The sequence below is a fragment of the Lontra canadensis genome, unplaced genomic scaffold (assembly GCF_010015895.1).
Source record: "Lontra canadensis isolate GAN:19392208 unplaced genomic scaffold, GSC_riverotter_1.0 scaffold75, whole genome shotgun sequence".
NCBI classification, from domain to species: Eukaryota; Metazoa; Chordata; class Mammalia; order Carnivora; family Mustelidae; genus Lontra; species Lontra canadensis.
The window spans coordinates 805484-819408 of record NW_022631069.1 but is presented as its reverse complement, the minus strand read 5'-3'; the positions used below and the strand labels follow the sequence as shown (position 1 = coordinate 819408).

General features: G+C 36.9%; 1 protein-coding gene across 8 annotated transcripts in view; it reads right to left on the bottom strand.

The window, feature by feature from the left end:
* The window catches only part of NOTCH2 (notch receptor 2), a 195036-nt gene that overhangs the window by 23241 nt on the left and 157870 nt on the right, over positions 1–13925 (bottom strand). For 6 of the 8 annotated variants that reach the window (XM_032881302.1, XM_032881303.1, XM_032881298.1 and 3 more), the window contains 6 exons: positions 13761–13874; positions 11257–11376; positions 10652–10804; positions 3070–3298; positions 2112–2313; positions 314–467 (listed from right to left, as the gene is read on the bottom strand). In XM_032881302.1, coding sequence (XP_032737193.1) covers positions 314–467; positions 2112–2313; positions 3070–3298; positions 10652–10804; positions 11257–11376; positions 13761–13874 — 972 coding nt within the window. Of the gene's footprint in view, positions 1–313; positions 468–2111; positions 2314–3069; positions 3299–10651; positions 10805–11256; positions 11377–13093; positions 13198–13276; positions 13362–13760; positions 13875–13925 lie in introns of those variants that run through there. The other 2 variants (XR_004385424.1, XM_032881305.1) reach the window with 2 other exon arrangements.

Genomic DNA, 13925 nt, shown 5'->3' with positions numbered 1-13925 from the left:
CTCTCCACTCTCCCCTCCCCATCCCTCGCTCTCTCTAAAATAAATAAGTAAATCTTAAAAAAAAAAAGAAAGAAAAGAGAAGAAGTAAGTCTTGAAAGTGGAATATACCTTCATTTCATTTTACATACATTTCTTTTTGGAATCTCTAAGCCTGTGCCTCTGCCTTTTCACCTTCCATCTCAGACCCTTTCTGTAGAGCCCTGCCCACCAACCACTGTCTGCGCTCCCATGATTAACAATATCTTCCTTAAAATGCAGCTAGTTGGCCAATACTTTGGGGAGTGACCCTGGAGCCTGAAGGGACAGAGCTCACCTCTGTGGAAAGCTGCCACCTCACAGGACACATTAGGCACATCACAGTAAGCACCAGCCCATCCAGATGGACACAGGCACCGAGACTCTGCTTTTTCCTGAATGCAAGTACCTTTGTTTTTACATGGAGACCGACTACAGAGGTTCACCAGGGTCTGAAACAGAAGGATACAGCAACATCCAAATATCAAAAAAGAAGAAAATAAGTCACACACACTGAATTTTAAGAATCAAAGGAGAGCACACTAATTAAAAAAAAAAAAAAAGAGCCCTCAGTCACATCTTAAAATAGTCCAATGTTCTCAGGTAATCCAATCATTTTACATAGTCTAATTCTTCTTAGCTCTGCTATTTAAAAAGCTCTTACCACAGAAGTTTAAGCATTTGAGGGAACCTAATAGTTTAAGCTATTCCCTATGTTATGATTATGTCCAGATCTGTAGCCACCCTCCACAGCTAGAAAGAAAGAAATTACAGCTGTCAGACAGGTCCATAACACCTGTGCTAATTCTGTGGGAGAAATCTACATGGGTCTCAGTCAAATCTATCCAGGTGAATACGAGTAAAAGGACTTAAAGCCTGTTAATAAACCTAAAAGTTGTCACAAAGCTTACTTAGAGGGGAGAAAATCAGGCTTATGAAAAACACGAGGCAAAGAATATGAGCGGACTAGTCCCATAACTCCATAACTCTCATGTGGTGACTTGATCCCCGGGGAGAGCACGGTCACACTCATGGAGTGTCTGTGAAAGAAGGGGCCAGAGTGTTTGGGTGGAGCACGCCCTGCTACATGTAACCTCACACTGTGAGAATGAGCAAGAGCCCAAGGAAGAATGTCCTTCTGATCCACAGAATCGGCATCAAGCTGTTTAATTTAATATGCAGAAGTGGGTTATTTGCATGTCCAATATAACCAAAGCCTAACTGAAATGCACCCTGTAAGTCTAGTTAAATTTGGCCACTTAGTTCTAAATTCTCTGGAGTTCTGTTATTCTATCATCCTATCATTAAGAGGTAAAAATAGCATAAAATTAAATACAATGTGGGGTGCCTGGATGGCTCAGTTAGCATCTGACTTTGGCTCAGGTCATGATCTCAGGGTCCTGGGATCAATCCCCACATCGGGCTCCATGTCCAGCTCCACACAAAATGGGAAGTTTGCTTGCTCTGTCCTCTGTCCCTCTCCCCATTCATTTGTTCTTTCTCTCTCAAATAAATAAATCAAAAATAAATAAAAATAAATAAATACAATGCTGTTTGGTATGCAACTCTGGAAAGATTACTTTGCCCCCTTTGGGACTCAGTTTCTTCTTTTAAGAAATGAAAGTTTGCCCTCGTTGGCTCTGAGAGTCTATAAAAATGTAAAACAAATTTACATATATAAATTTAAAAAACTTGTGACAAGCTTGGTTTTGAGAATATTACAACACTGCAAGACATAATAATAATTATTATTTTCTGCCTAGATACTGTATCTGATCTTAAAAGACTTTAGACTGTTATCTTCCTTTTTGTATTTCCAACATAAATACTATCTATGCACTTATTTTCCACATGTATTTCTCTGCAGTTCTTGGTTAGCCTGTTACAACCATCTCATGCTTGTAAATCTGTATAATCTTGCCAGTGTCACCACTTCGAATCTACCAGCTGTTAAGAAGTTATGCAGATTTATCTCAGAGACATCCCCTCTGAGAGCCAGAATCTTCTCCTTTAGGAAGGGCTTATTCTGCTTAGAAGAAAAATAAGTGTAATATTCAGCTACTCTGAGGGAGCTGAGTGGGCTGAAATTTAATTACCTGACAGTTTTTCCCCGTGTAGCCCAAGGGGCAGGTGCAGCGGTAGGTACCCAGGCCATCAACACATATTCCTTCATTTAGGCAGGGATGAGAACTGCATTCATTGATCTCATGGAGGCAGAAGGGGCCAGTGAAGCCCACAGGGCACAAGCAAGTGAAGGAGTTAATCCCGTCGACACAGGTGCCACCATTGAAACAGGAGCTGATAAGCAGAGAAAGCAATGCCAGCTATGTAATCTGGTTCCTCTGACCTGCTATTTAAAAGTCAGTTTCCTAGAATCTAACATGTTACAGAGGCAAATACTCCTGAGCATCTTAAACTCCTAGATCTAATAAATTTTGTTTTTCCAAATTAGATTGGGTATCAATCAGCCTGAGTCCCAGCTTCATTTCTACAACCAAAAAAGGTTACAGGAGTAACCTGTAAAGTGAGGGTTTCCAGGTTTTACCCAGTCCTGTGGTTTTCCATGTATAACATTTCACTTTATCCCTAAGTCAATTTAATTTATAAGAAAAATGCTAAATAAGTAGGTCTGGACTCTAGATTTCTGAAAGAGAAACAGAACAAACTTGTTGAAAAAAAAAAAAAAACCTGGAAATTACCAAAGAGTAATGACAAATCTGAAAAAAAAAAAAGGGGGGGGGCATTTTAAAATGTCAGCTGAAATGAACAAGGGGCCAAGAGGAGAATGGAACAGCATTATAACTTTTCCTATTCCCTAAGCATTAGAAATAAATGATGGTCGGCCCCACTAAGCTTTTTAACCTCTGACCTTTCACCTGCTAACTACACATCTACAGGGAATCAGGAAGTAGGCAATAGAAGACAATGGAATGGGACCCAGGTAGCTACCTTACCCTGCCCTGCAACCACGGCATTGTGCTCTGTAGTTTTCCCTCCTTTCTCCATTCTCCCCATAAGACAGTGGTGACTGTTGTGAGTGTATGGGTTGCTCACCTCTCAGTGCACTCATCGATGTTGTTCTCACAGTGGACTCCATCAAATCCCAACTGGCACTTGCAAGTGTAACTGTTGACATAGTCAGAACAGGTCCCTCCATTCTTACAGGGTTCACTCAGACACTCATTCATGTCTGTTTGACACTTATCCCCAATAAAGCCAGGATTGCACAGGCAGGAGAAAGTATTCATTCCATCTACACAGGAACCTCCATTCTGGCAAGGATCTAAATCATTACACACAAGAATTAGAGCTCTGAACTATAGCATCGATTTAATCTTAGACCAATAAAGGTGAGTGACCTGAACTAAGTCACACTATGAACAGTAACAATTCTGACTTTTCTCTACTTGTACTTTTCTTTACAGGTATTTTGCCTTGACTCCTCCATTTACGAAAATGAATGCAATAACAGTTGCCTGAGATTCTTAGCCTATTTGATAACTGGAATGAACTATGCACATACACCACTAGCAGTTTTGCAAAATTAAGAGACCTAAAATTTATAATGGTCGCCCACATTTGCTAATCAAGTATGTGTTCCCAATATACAGAATCTCAAAAATACCAGTAAAGATTTTCAAAAGGTGTATGTGGTAATGGGAGTGGTGATGTAGGATAGCATATATACTAAGCAGCCCCCTGTGCTGATCTGTATTTCCTATCTTTGTCCTCCCTTCATCTTTCATTTCCTTTCCTTTCCTCTTCTCTTTCTTGTTTGTTTTTGTTTTCTAGATTTAGGCAGAATCAGGAAACATTAAAAAAAAAATTCTATATCGCATAGATCAACTTTAGAACACTTTAGGCTCACAGCAATTACTCAACAAATTTTGAGCTTCTATCATGGCACAGTCTTCCGAAATAAATGACATATAAATCAGAACAAGAAAAATAAGAGTTAGCCCCTGCTCTTAAGGAGCTTAAAATATATTGCAAAGACTGGTCCTCTATATAAAAAGAGAACTAAACAACAGGTGGGTAATGTAGTCCTGATTTAAAACTTATTCATCTATTAGGTTAATTCCACTTTAAGGCTCATCTGCAATCTTTACTGGAAAAATTGTAAAAATCATTATTATTCCTTCTTATCCACAGTGCATAGCACGCTGTAATTTCCATAGTGTCTTTCAGGAAACTCACCATAACTTACTGAATTATTATAATTATAAATTTTAAATACTGAAAAGTTTGACTGATAAAATAATTAACATGGAAAAGAAATCCAAATAATTTGATCCCACTCCTTTAAATTTCTCCATCAACTGCTGTGAAATATTTTTCTTCACTACTTACTACACAATGTTGAATTTGTCTGCATATCTTTCTTTGCCAATAGACTATGAGTTTCATGAATGTAAACACTGAGTTTCATCTACCTTGGCATTGCCAGGACCTAGTTTGGTGCCATCCATATGGTGATCTGAAATTATGTATGCTGTGAATTAGGTGCCACTACTCTTAACACATTGTGATAACCTTGTTTGAAATTTAATGATTTAATCACCACACAAGTAACTGAGTACTGATAAGCAGTGAGTACGGATAAGTAACTGAGTATAGCACATGTATGTGATGACACTGTCAAAGCCAGAGAATGAACCAGAAAGACAAGATGTAGATGGAACAATCCCAAGAGCTTACAATAGGATGAGAATAGCTAATGTTCATGACAGTCAAAATGAAAAGACCTCCTAACTAAGCACTAAATAGGATCCTCAGAGAATACTATCTCAGTAGTGAGCCATTTTAGTCCTAGACTAAAGGCTGTCTGGACCTAACAAATCCTGAAGAAAAGACCCAAAGGATAAAACTGCTTCCAAATGATCCTTAAAACAAAGCTTGAAAATACTCTGAAGATCTCTGTAAAAGTCTAGCATCCAATAAAAAATTACCTGGTAGGCAAAGAAGCAAGAAATACAACTCATGATGAAGGTAAAAGTCAAGAATAGATACAGACCCGGGGGGGCACCTGGGTGGCTCAGTGGGTTAGAGCCTCTGCCTTCGGCTCAGGTCATGATCTCAGGGTCCTGGGATCGAGCCCCACGTCGGGCTCTCTGCTCAGTGGGGAGCCTGCTTCCCTTCCTCTCTCTGCCTGCCTCTCTGCCTACTTGTGATCTCTGTCAAATGAATAAATAAAATCTTTAAAAAAAAAAAAAAAACAGATCCAGGAATTTCCCATATGGTAGATTCAATGTGAGGACCATAAAACAACTATGATAAACATACTCTGTATGTTCAAGAAGAAGAAGAAAGCATGAACATGACATGGAGAGAGATAAAGGTATAAAGAAAGACTCAAATCAAACTTCTAGAGATAGAAATACAATGAAGAAAAAAAATAATATTGAATGAGATTAGCAGCAAACAGAACACTATAGAGGAAATGACTAGTGAACTTGAAGATATATCAAAATATCTTCAAATAATAAAATTATCTAAAATGAAACACTGAGGGAAAAAACTCTAAAAAAATAAATAAAATATAGTATTGTTGAACAGAGAGACAACTTCAAGCAGCCTAACAGATGTATGATGAAATTTGTAAAGGGGAGCAAAAAAGTTTTGAAAAAAACAGTGCTGGAATATTTTCCAAATCTGGACCCATATATCCAAAAATGTCAATGAAACCCCCCTCCAAAAGGAACATGAAGAACAATAAGGGGCATCAGAGTCAAACTGCTAAAAATCAGTAGAAAGAAAATACCTTAAAAACAGCTAAAGGAGAGAAAATAACATATAAAGAAACAAATATAAGAATTATCGCAGATTGCTGCTCAGAAAAAATGCAAGGTAGAAAAGAATGGAAGGATGACTTGACAGTGCCAGAGGGAAAAGTCAACTTAGAATTCTACTCCCTATGAAAATATCTTTGAAAACTGAGCCAAAATAAAAACCTTTTCAGACACAGAAAGGCAGAAAGAATTAATCACTAGGAGATAAGCACTACAATAATTATTAGATTAATTTCTTCAGGCTGAAGGAAAGTGATAACTTGACAGAAATGCAGATCTATGCAAAAGAATGGAAAACACCAGAAACTATAAATATGTTGTTATGTATAAAGGTTGTTAATTTATTTTTACATCTCTTGAAAAATTAATTGACCATTTGATGCAAAAATAATATTTTGAGGGATTATGATACATTTATGACAAAATGGAACAGAAGGCAGGAGTGAAAGTATAAGCATACTGTTATAAGGTTTTTATGTGCAATATAAAGTAGTAGAGTTGAAGGTAATCAGTTAGAGTTGCATACTGCAAACCCAAAACCACTGCCACCACCACCACCAAAAAAAAAAAAAAATACAGTTAATGTGCCAGTGGGGAAATAAAATGTAATCCAAAAAATGTTCAATTATTTCAAACGAAGGCAAAAAAAGAGAGGGAAATGGAAAGAGAAGGAAAAAGATAAAGTAAAATGCAAGATGGCAAATATTGAACTCAGTTTAAATGGCATGAACACCTCAATTAGAAGTGAGACACTGTCATATCAGAGAGAAAAAGCAAGACTCAATATATGGTCTCTATAAAAAAAAACACACTTTAAAGACACAGATAGGCCAAAAGGAAAAGGATGGAAAGAATACCCAATAATAATCAAAAGAAAGGGAGGGTAGTTACATTAATATCAAACAAAGGAGACTTCAGAACAAGGAATATTACAAGGGTTAAACAAGGTTATTTCATAACAAAGACTCAATTCTTCAAGAGAACATAACAATCTTAGATGTTTATGTACTTAAAACCAGAGCTTCAAAATACATTAGGCAAAAACTGACAGAATTATCAGGAGAAATAGACAAATACACAATAATAGTGAGAGACATCAATTTCACTAATTTATAGGGACGTCTGGGTGGCTCAGTGGGTTAAAGTCTCTGCCTTCGGCTCAGATCATGTTCCCAGGGTCCTGGAATTGAGCCCCAAGTCAGGCTCTCTACTCAGCAGGGAGCCTGCTTCCTTCCTCCTCTCTCTCTCTGCCTGCCTCTCTGCCTACTTGTGATCTCTGTCAAATAATTAAATAAAATCTTTAAAAAAAATCACTAATTTATAGAATAAGCAGAAAGAAAATCAGGGAAGACCTAAAAATACTATTAACTAATTTGAATTAGTAACAGCTATAGAACACACCAAGAAACAGCAAAACAGACATTCATTTCAAGTGCACACAGAACACTTACCAAAACAGACCACAGACTAGGCCATAAAGTACGATTTAATACATTTAAAATAATCCAAATAATGCAAAGTATCTTCTCTGATCACATGGAATTAAACTAGATATCATAACAAAACTATCTGGAAGGAATCAACAACAAAAGACACTTGGAATTAGCAACAACATAGATGGAGCTAGAGAATGTAATTCTAAGCAAAATAAGTTGGAGACAAATACCATATGGATATGATTTCACTGATATGTGTAATTTAAGAAAACAAACGAGTGAGCAAAGGGAAAAGAGAAAGAGAAAAGGAGAGAGAGAGAAAGAAAGCAAGAAACAGACTCTTTTTACTTTAGAGTTACCAGAGGGGAGGTAGGTGGGCAGATGGGTGAAACAGGAGATGGGGATTAAAGAGTACACTTACTATGATGGGCACTAAGTAATGTGTAGGATTGTTGAATCACTATATTGTATAACTAAAACTAATAGAGCAATGTATTTTAATTATAACAGAATTAAGATTAAAAACTTGATAAAAAAGATTTGGAATTAAAGAACACACTTCCAAATAATTTTTGAGTCAAAGAACGAATCAAACTGGAAATTAGAAAGTATTCTGAAAAAAAAAAAAAAAAAAAAAAAAAAACAAACCATGATATATCAAAATTTGTGAAATACAGTTAAATCAGTGTTTTGGGAAAAAAAAACATATGGCGCTAAATGTTTATTATGTTAGAAAAGTAGAAAGAAATAAAATTAATGGTCTATGCTTTCATCTTAAACTAGAAAAAGAAGGGCAAGCTAGATCCAAAATAGGAAGAATAAAGACCAGAAATCAATGAATTAGAAAACAGCAAACCAACTGAGAAAAATATGAAACTAAAAATGGGTTCACTAAAAAGATTACTAAAATCAATAACTTTCTACCAAGAGCAATCACAAAGAAAAGAGAGATGTAAATTACCAATATCTGAAATCAATGAAAGGAAATCACCAGAGATCTTACAGTAAAAGTACAATATAGGAATATTATGAGTGCCAATAATTCTGACAATTTAGAGAAAGTAAAACTCATTCCCTGAAAGATACAAATTACCAAAGCTCCATAAAAAAATAGATATCCTGAATAAATATATTTATTAAAGACATTAAATTTATAGTTAAAACCTAAGAAAGAAAGTTCCAGACCTAGATATTTAGTAGATGTAATACCAACTATACACAAACTCTTTCAGTAAATAGAGAGGAACCGATTCCCAATTGGTTCTGAGGCCAGCATTGCCCTCTTACCAAAACCATACAAACATAGCAAAACAAAGTTGGGGAACAATATCCTTCATGAACATAGACACAAAAATTCATAACAAAACTTTAAAATCATATCCAATAAATATGAGAGAGATAATACATAAAGACCAGTAGAATTTATTCCAGGAATTTAAGGTTAGGTTAACATTTGAAAATCAATTAACACAATTCACCTACATAAAAAAAAAATATATTACTCCCTTAACAGATAAAGAAAAATCATTTGAAAAAAATCAACATTCATCAACATTCATTCACTGTACAAAGAAAAAAAAACTCTCAGCAAACCAGGAGTATATGGTAAATTTCTCAATTTGTTAGAAGACCAAAAACAAAACAAAACAAAACAACCCAAAAAACCCCCAAACCTACAAGTAATGTCATACTTAGTGGCAAAAGACTATATACATGCTTCTCCCTGCCCCAGAATCCAGAACAAAGAAGGATTTGCTTCTCTTACCATTTCTATTCTGCATTTACTAAAAGTCCTAGCCAGGATAATAATGCAAGAAAAACAAAATGTATACAGATTGAAAAAGAAATAAAAATGTATTTGGCTATACTTATTCAGAGATAACATGATTATCTGTAAAAGAAAAAAAAAAATCCTGAAAAGGTAAACTAAACTAGAAGCTAAACTAATCTAGAATTAATAAGTGAGGTTAGCAAGATTACCACACAAAATTACTCTTTAAAACCTTTAAAACCCACACTACATGTAAAAATTATCTCAAAATAGATTGTGGACTTACACAGTGCTAAAAAGTATAAAATCTTTAGAAGAAATCAAAGGAGACAGACCTCAGTGATCTTGGGTTAGGCAAAGGTTTGTTAAACAACATACTAGAAAGATGAACTCTGAATGATTATATTGAATTTCATCAAAATTAAACTCTTCCTCTTCAAAAGACAGTCAAAACAGAGGCTATAATTGGGAGAAGATAATTTTAAGGCAAATATCTGACAAAGAAATTGTATGTAGAATATAAAGAACTCAACTCAGTAATAAGACAAACAATCCAATTATTCAAGTGAACAAAAGTTTGGAATAGGTAGTAGAGCAAGTAATATAGGTGGCTGATGAATAAGCACATGAAAAGATGTTCATAATATTAATAAGTGGGGAAATTCAAGTTAAAACCATTGTTAGATACCATATACAGCCACTAGAAAGGCTAAAATTAAGGGCAATCACATCCAAATGTTCTTGAGGATGTGGTTCGCCTGGAACTCTCAAACAGTGCTTTTGGGAATGAAAATGGTAAAACTATCTTGGAAAACATTTTGGCTATATTGTGAAACATACCTACGACATAATTCATCTATTCCACTTCTAGATATCTACTTAAGAGAAATAAAATCACATGTCTCCATAGACTCACTCACAGCAGCTTTATTAATAATATTCCCAAACTTTAAAAAAGCTAAATGTGAATTATAGTGTGTATATATATATATATATATATATATATAATATCCAAATAATGGAATACTACTTAGCAATAAAATAGAATGAATTGTTAATACATGTAACACAGATGAGTCTCAAATAATATGCTAAATGACATAAGTCATATTTCCTCTCCTAAAAAAAGCTCGCATGAGATGATTCGATTTACATAAAATTTAAAAAAATGCAGGTAAATCTGTAGTGACAGAGGTAGATCCCTGGTTGCCTGGGACAGGGAAGGGGAAAGGAAGAGAAATTAAAAATGAAAATATTTTTAGGGGGATGGATATGTTCATTTTCTTTAGAGATGATTTCGGTCGTCAAATGTCAAAACTTACCAAATTATACATTTAAAATATTGGCAGTACACTTCATATTAATTATACCTCAATAGATCTGCTTAAAAAAAAAAACCTATCACAGCATTGTCCCCACTTTATCAGTATATAAAAATCAGTAAGGGAATGCTTAAAGAGATTTATTCCCTCAACTCCTAAAGTCATGAGCTTTGAAAGAAGATTTGAAAAATCCTAATATTAAAGACACATGATAAACTGTTGGGATGGCCAGTCTCAGCACGGAGAGGCAACTGTCTTGATGGGGCTCTGCTCTGCTCCCTGTATGCCTCAAGGGGCGGAGCTAGCTGGTATACTCACTGGCAAGACAGTCATCGATGTCCTCCTCACAGTCCATACCACTGAAGCCTGGAGGACACTCGCACATGTAGCTGCCCTGGGTGTTATGGCAGAGACCGTGGTTCATGCAGGGCTTGGAGACACACTCATCAATGTCAATTGTACATCGCTGACCTAGAAATACAGGTGCAATGAATGGTCCTGTCTTTGGAAGGCAAGGCCCCTGAAATGTATGGGGCATCCGAGCTTCAGCTGTGGAAGATGGGGATATTCTGGTTGGTCTCCTGCTTTGGGAAGTCCTGTAAGGCTTTGTGCCCTTATTTTTATAAGGGCACAAATATTTTTTATAATTGTTATAAATTATTTGGGGCAAGTTTTGTCCAGGTGGTAAAACTGCCTTAGAACATCTTGGTTTCAGACTCAGGCCGGAGTCTTCCAGCCACTAGGGGGCCCCAAAGACATGAAAATGAAAAAGGCTTTCTAAGTCATGCCAATTAGCACTCCTACACAAAGGCAGGGTTTCTTGATGATGGGCAGGGCTCAGAAGACCTGGGCCTTCAATGTCAATCTGAAGATCTGACCACTTTGTTTAAAACTTTTGCCTTCTCTAACTCCTGTATTGTTACCTTGCCAGCCAGGGGCACACAGGCAGGTGTAACTTTCAAAATTTGGTGCCTCTTTGCAAACAGCAGCATTTTCACATGGGTTTGGGGAACAGGGAGCCAACACCGTCTGACAATTCTTGCCTGTAAAGCAAATGACAGAATTTAGAGAAATAGCCAAGGAAACTGAAATCTTGCAAATTCTATACCAAAGGATGCTCTCTGAATCCAAGTCTAAGGTCTTTGGAACTTTGGAATCTGAGACCCCTAGGTCCTTTGAGTCTTAGCTCTAGCTTGATTACTAACTGTGTGACATCAGGCAAGTTATTTATCTGCTCTGAGCCTTCCACAGAAGCAAAATGAGAACCAGGATGGTATATAACTTATAGATGCTTTTTGAGGACTAACTGAAAAAAACGCTTACCAAGTCTTTATTAGCATAGAGGCTGGCACATAGAGTGAACACTCAACAACTGTTGGGCTCCTCCTGTCTTTACTATCATGGGTAGTTATTATCGTGGATTGGGACACCTGCATCAGTCAAATGCGATAGTTTCTGCATCTCCATTGCTAAGAGTCAGCCACTCAGAAGCTCAGCCACACAGATCCTCTTTCATGTGAGCCAGGAAGAAACAACAACACAGCCTCCCTCTCCTCACCACCTCTGCTAGCCTGTTCCAGAAGGCAACAAAGTTGATCAGAAGGCCATGGGAAGCAAGAAAGAGTGAGGTAATTCTGACTGCCTGGTAACATGTCTCCTTATGCCAACATCAACAACATGACATTGATATTTGCATACCAATATTTCTTTCCTTAGCATACTGAATATAAGCTTCCAGCATGGGGGGCGGTTGGGGGAGAATGGTTTTATTAAAAGGAAAAGAGGTTTTTTTTTTAAAGTCAAGTTACAACTAACTGAACTTAAAATTCCATTCTAAAATTTCATATTCAGAAAGAAAAAAAATTACCATTAATTTTTACCAACATACCCAACCAGTTTTTAAGGTATCTGGTCAGAATAGTGGCTCGCAAGAGAAGGCAATATTGTTTAGTTCCCTTCATGCTGGCAAAGCCCAATGACAGAACCCTTACCTACACTCAGCACTGAAATTTTAATCTACATACATTTTCAGTCTAACATAATTTCCCAAACTTCATACACAGTAAATTCTTTATTGGGATCCTAATGTGAAGAAAAACCAATAGCCAGCATAGAGTCAAATATTCTTACAGTATCTGAATAGCAAGAAGACAAAATAAATATTTTCACACCTACATCACACTCAGGTAAGCCTATGATATAACTGAGCATAGTGATACTTGCTTATATCTCCCTGCAGCCATCAAGTATCAGTTTTTCTGGCTGGGAGATACTCTTCTTACTATCAACAAATGTGATTAGTGCTATCATTATGGAATGTATTTTTTAGATATCCTTTGTCTGGGGATAGCTAGGGATATCCAATAACTTCCATTTTATCAAGGAGCATGGTAAATGCAATTTGCCTCCATGAACATTTCTTCTAAAGAGGGGCTAAGTAACAATGTAGCATTAAGTCTTTTGGGTAACAGAGTTATGGTTTTGGCCACTCTGCCATTCTTAATAGCTAGAGTCACTAGTAACAGCTACTACAAACAGCCCACCAGGGGAGTAAGAACTCAGCCATGCTCCTGCCTACATGCTGCATACTGGAGAAACATGCAAAGCCATCATCCATGTTTCTGTTTTGTTCTCCACAGATCAAGAAAATGGATGATGAAGAGGTAAACAAGCCACACAAATACAACCACAAGACAGCAGTAATGAGGCAGGGAAATAGAAAGAAGAAATAAATGTCCAAGCACACTCCTAAAATACCACCTGAAGCAAAGAACACTTGATACGAAATGAAGTAACACCCATGTCTTCTATGTGTGGAATCGCCATCCAAGCGGCAATACCTCTCTGAGGGAGACGTAGTGGTACTGAATGTAAGGAGAAGAAGGGCTGTTAAGAGCACGAACTTTGGATTGAGACAGACTGAGGGGCAAATCTACCACTTACCAATGTGACTTTCAGCAGGTAACTTCTCTTTGCCTCAGCATAAAATGGTCATAGGACCTTCTACTTTGCAGAATTATTGTGAATACTAGATTAAGGAATCCAAAATATACAAAGTGTCTGGCATACAGTAAATTTTCAGTAAGTGGTGGTTGTTGTATTATTGAACTAAGACTAAGAACACAGGTCATGACAACACTGGGTCCCTTAAGATAATGAATGAAACCAGCAGCCATACATAATTTTAAAGAATACTTTAAACCCCAAAGTACAAAGAAGGCAAATGAGTTCCCTTATCAGTTGCATCTAGGAAGGCCACAGGGTTTTGTCAGGGCTCAAGATCTAGTCAATGAGGGCAGGATGGTTGACCAGGGACTGATTCCTCAGAGCAGCACCACTGCCCCACAGACCCTGTCTCTGAGACTCAGGGGTTTAGAACGACAAGGCAACATGCATTCCCTCTGGTCCTTTCACCTGCAGAACTCACCTGTGTATGGCAGCACACAGTGGCAAGTATAGCCACTTATGTCATCAAAGCAGGTTCCTTGGTTCAGACATGGATTTGAAGCACATTCATCAATATTCACTTGACAGTTATAGCCTGTAACAGAAAAAGGGAAAACCCCCAAATAGTGAGAACTTTGTTAGCTCC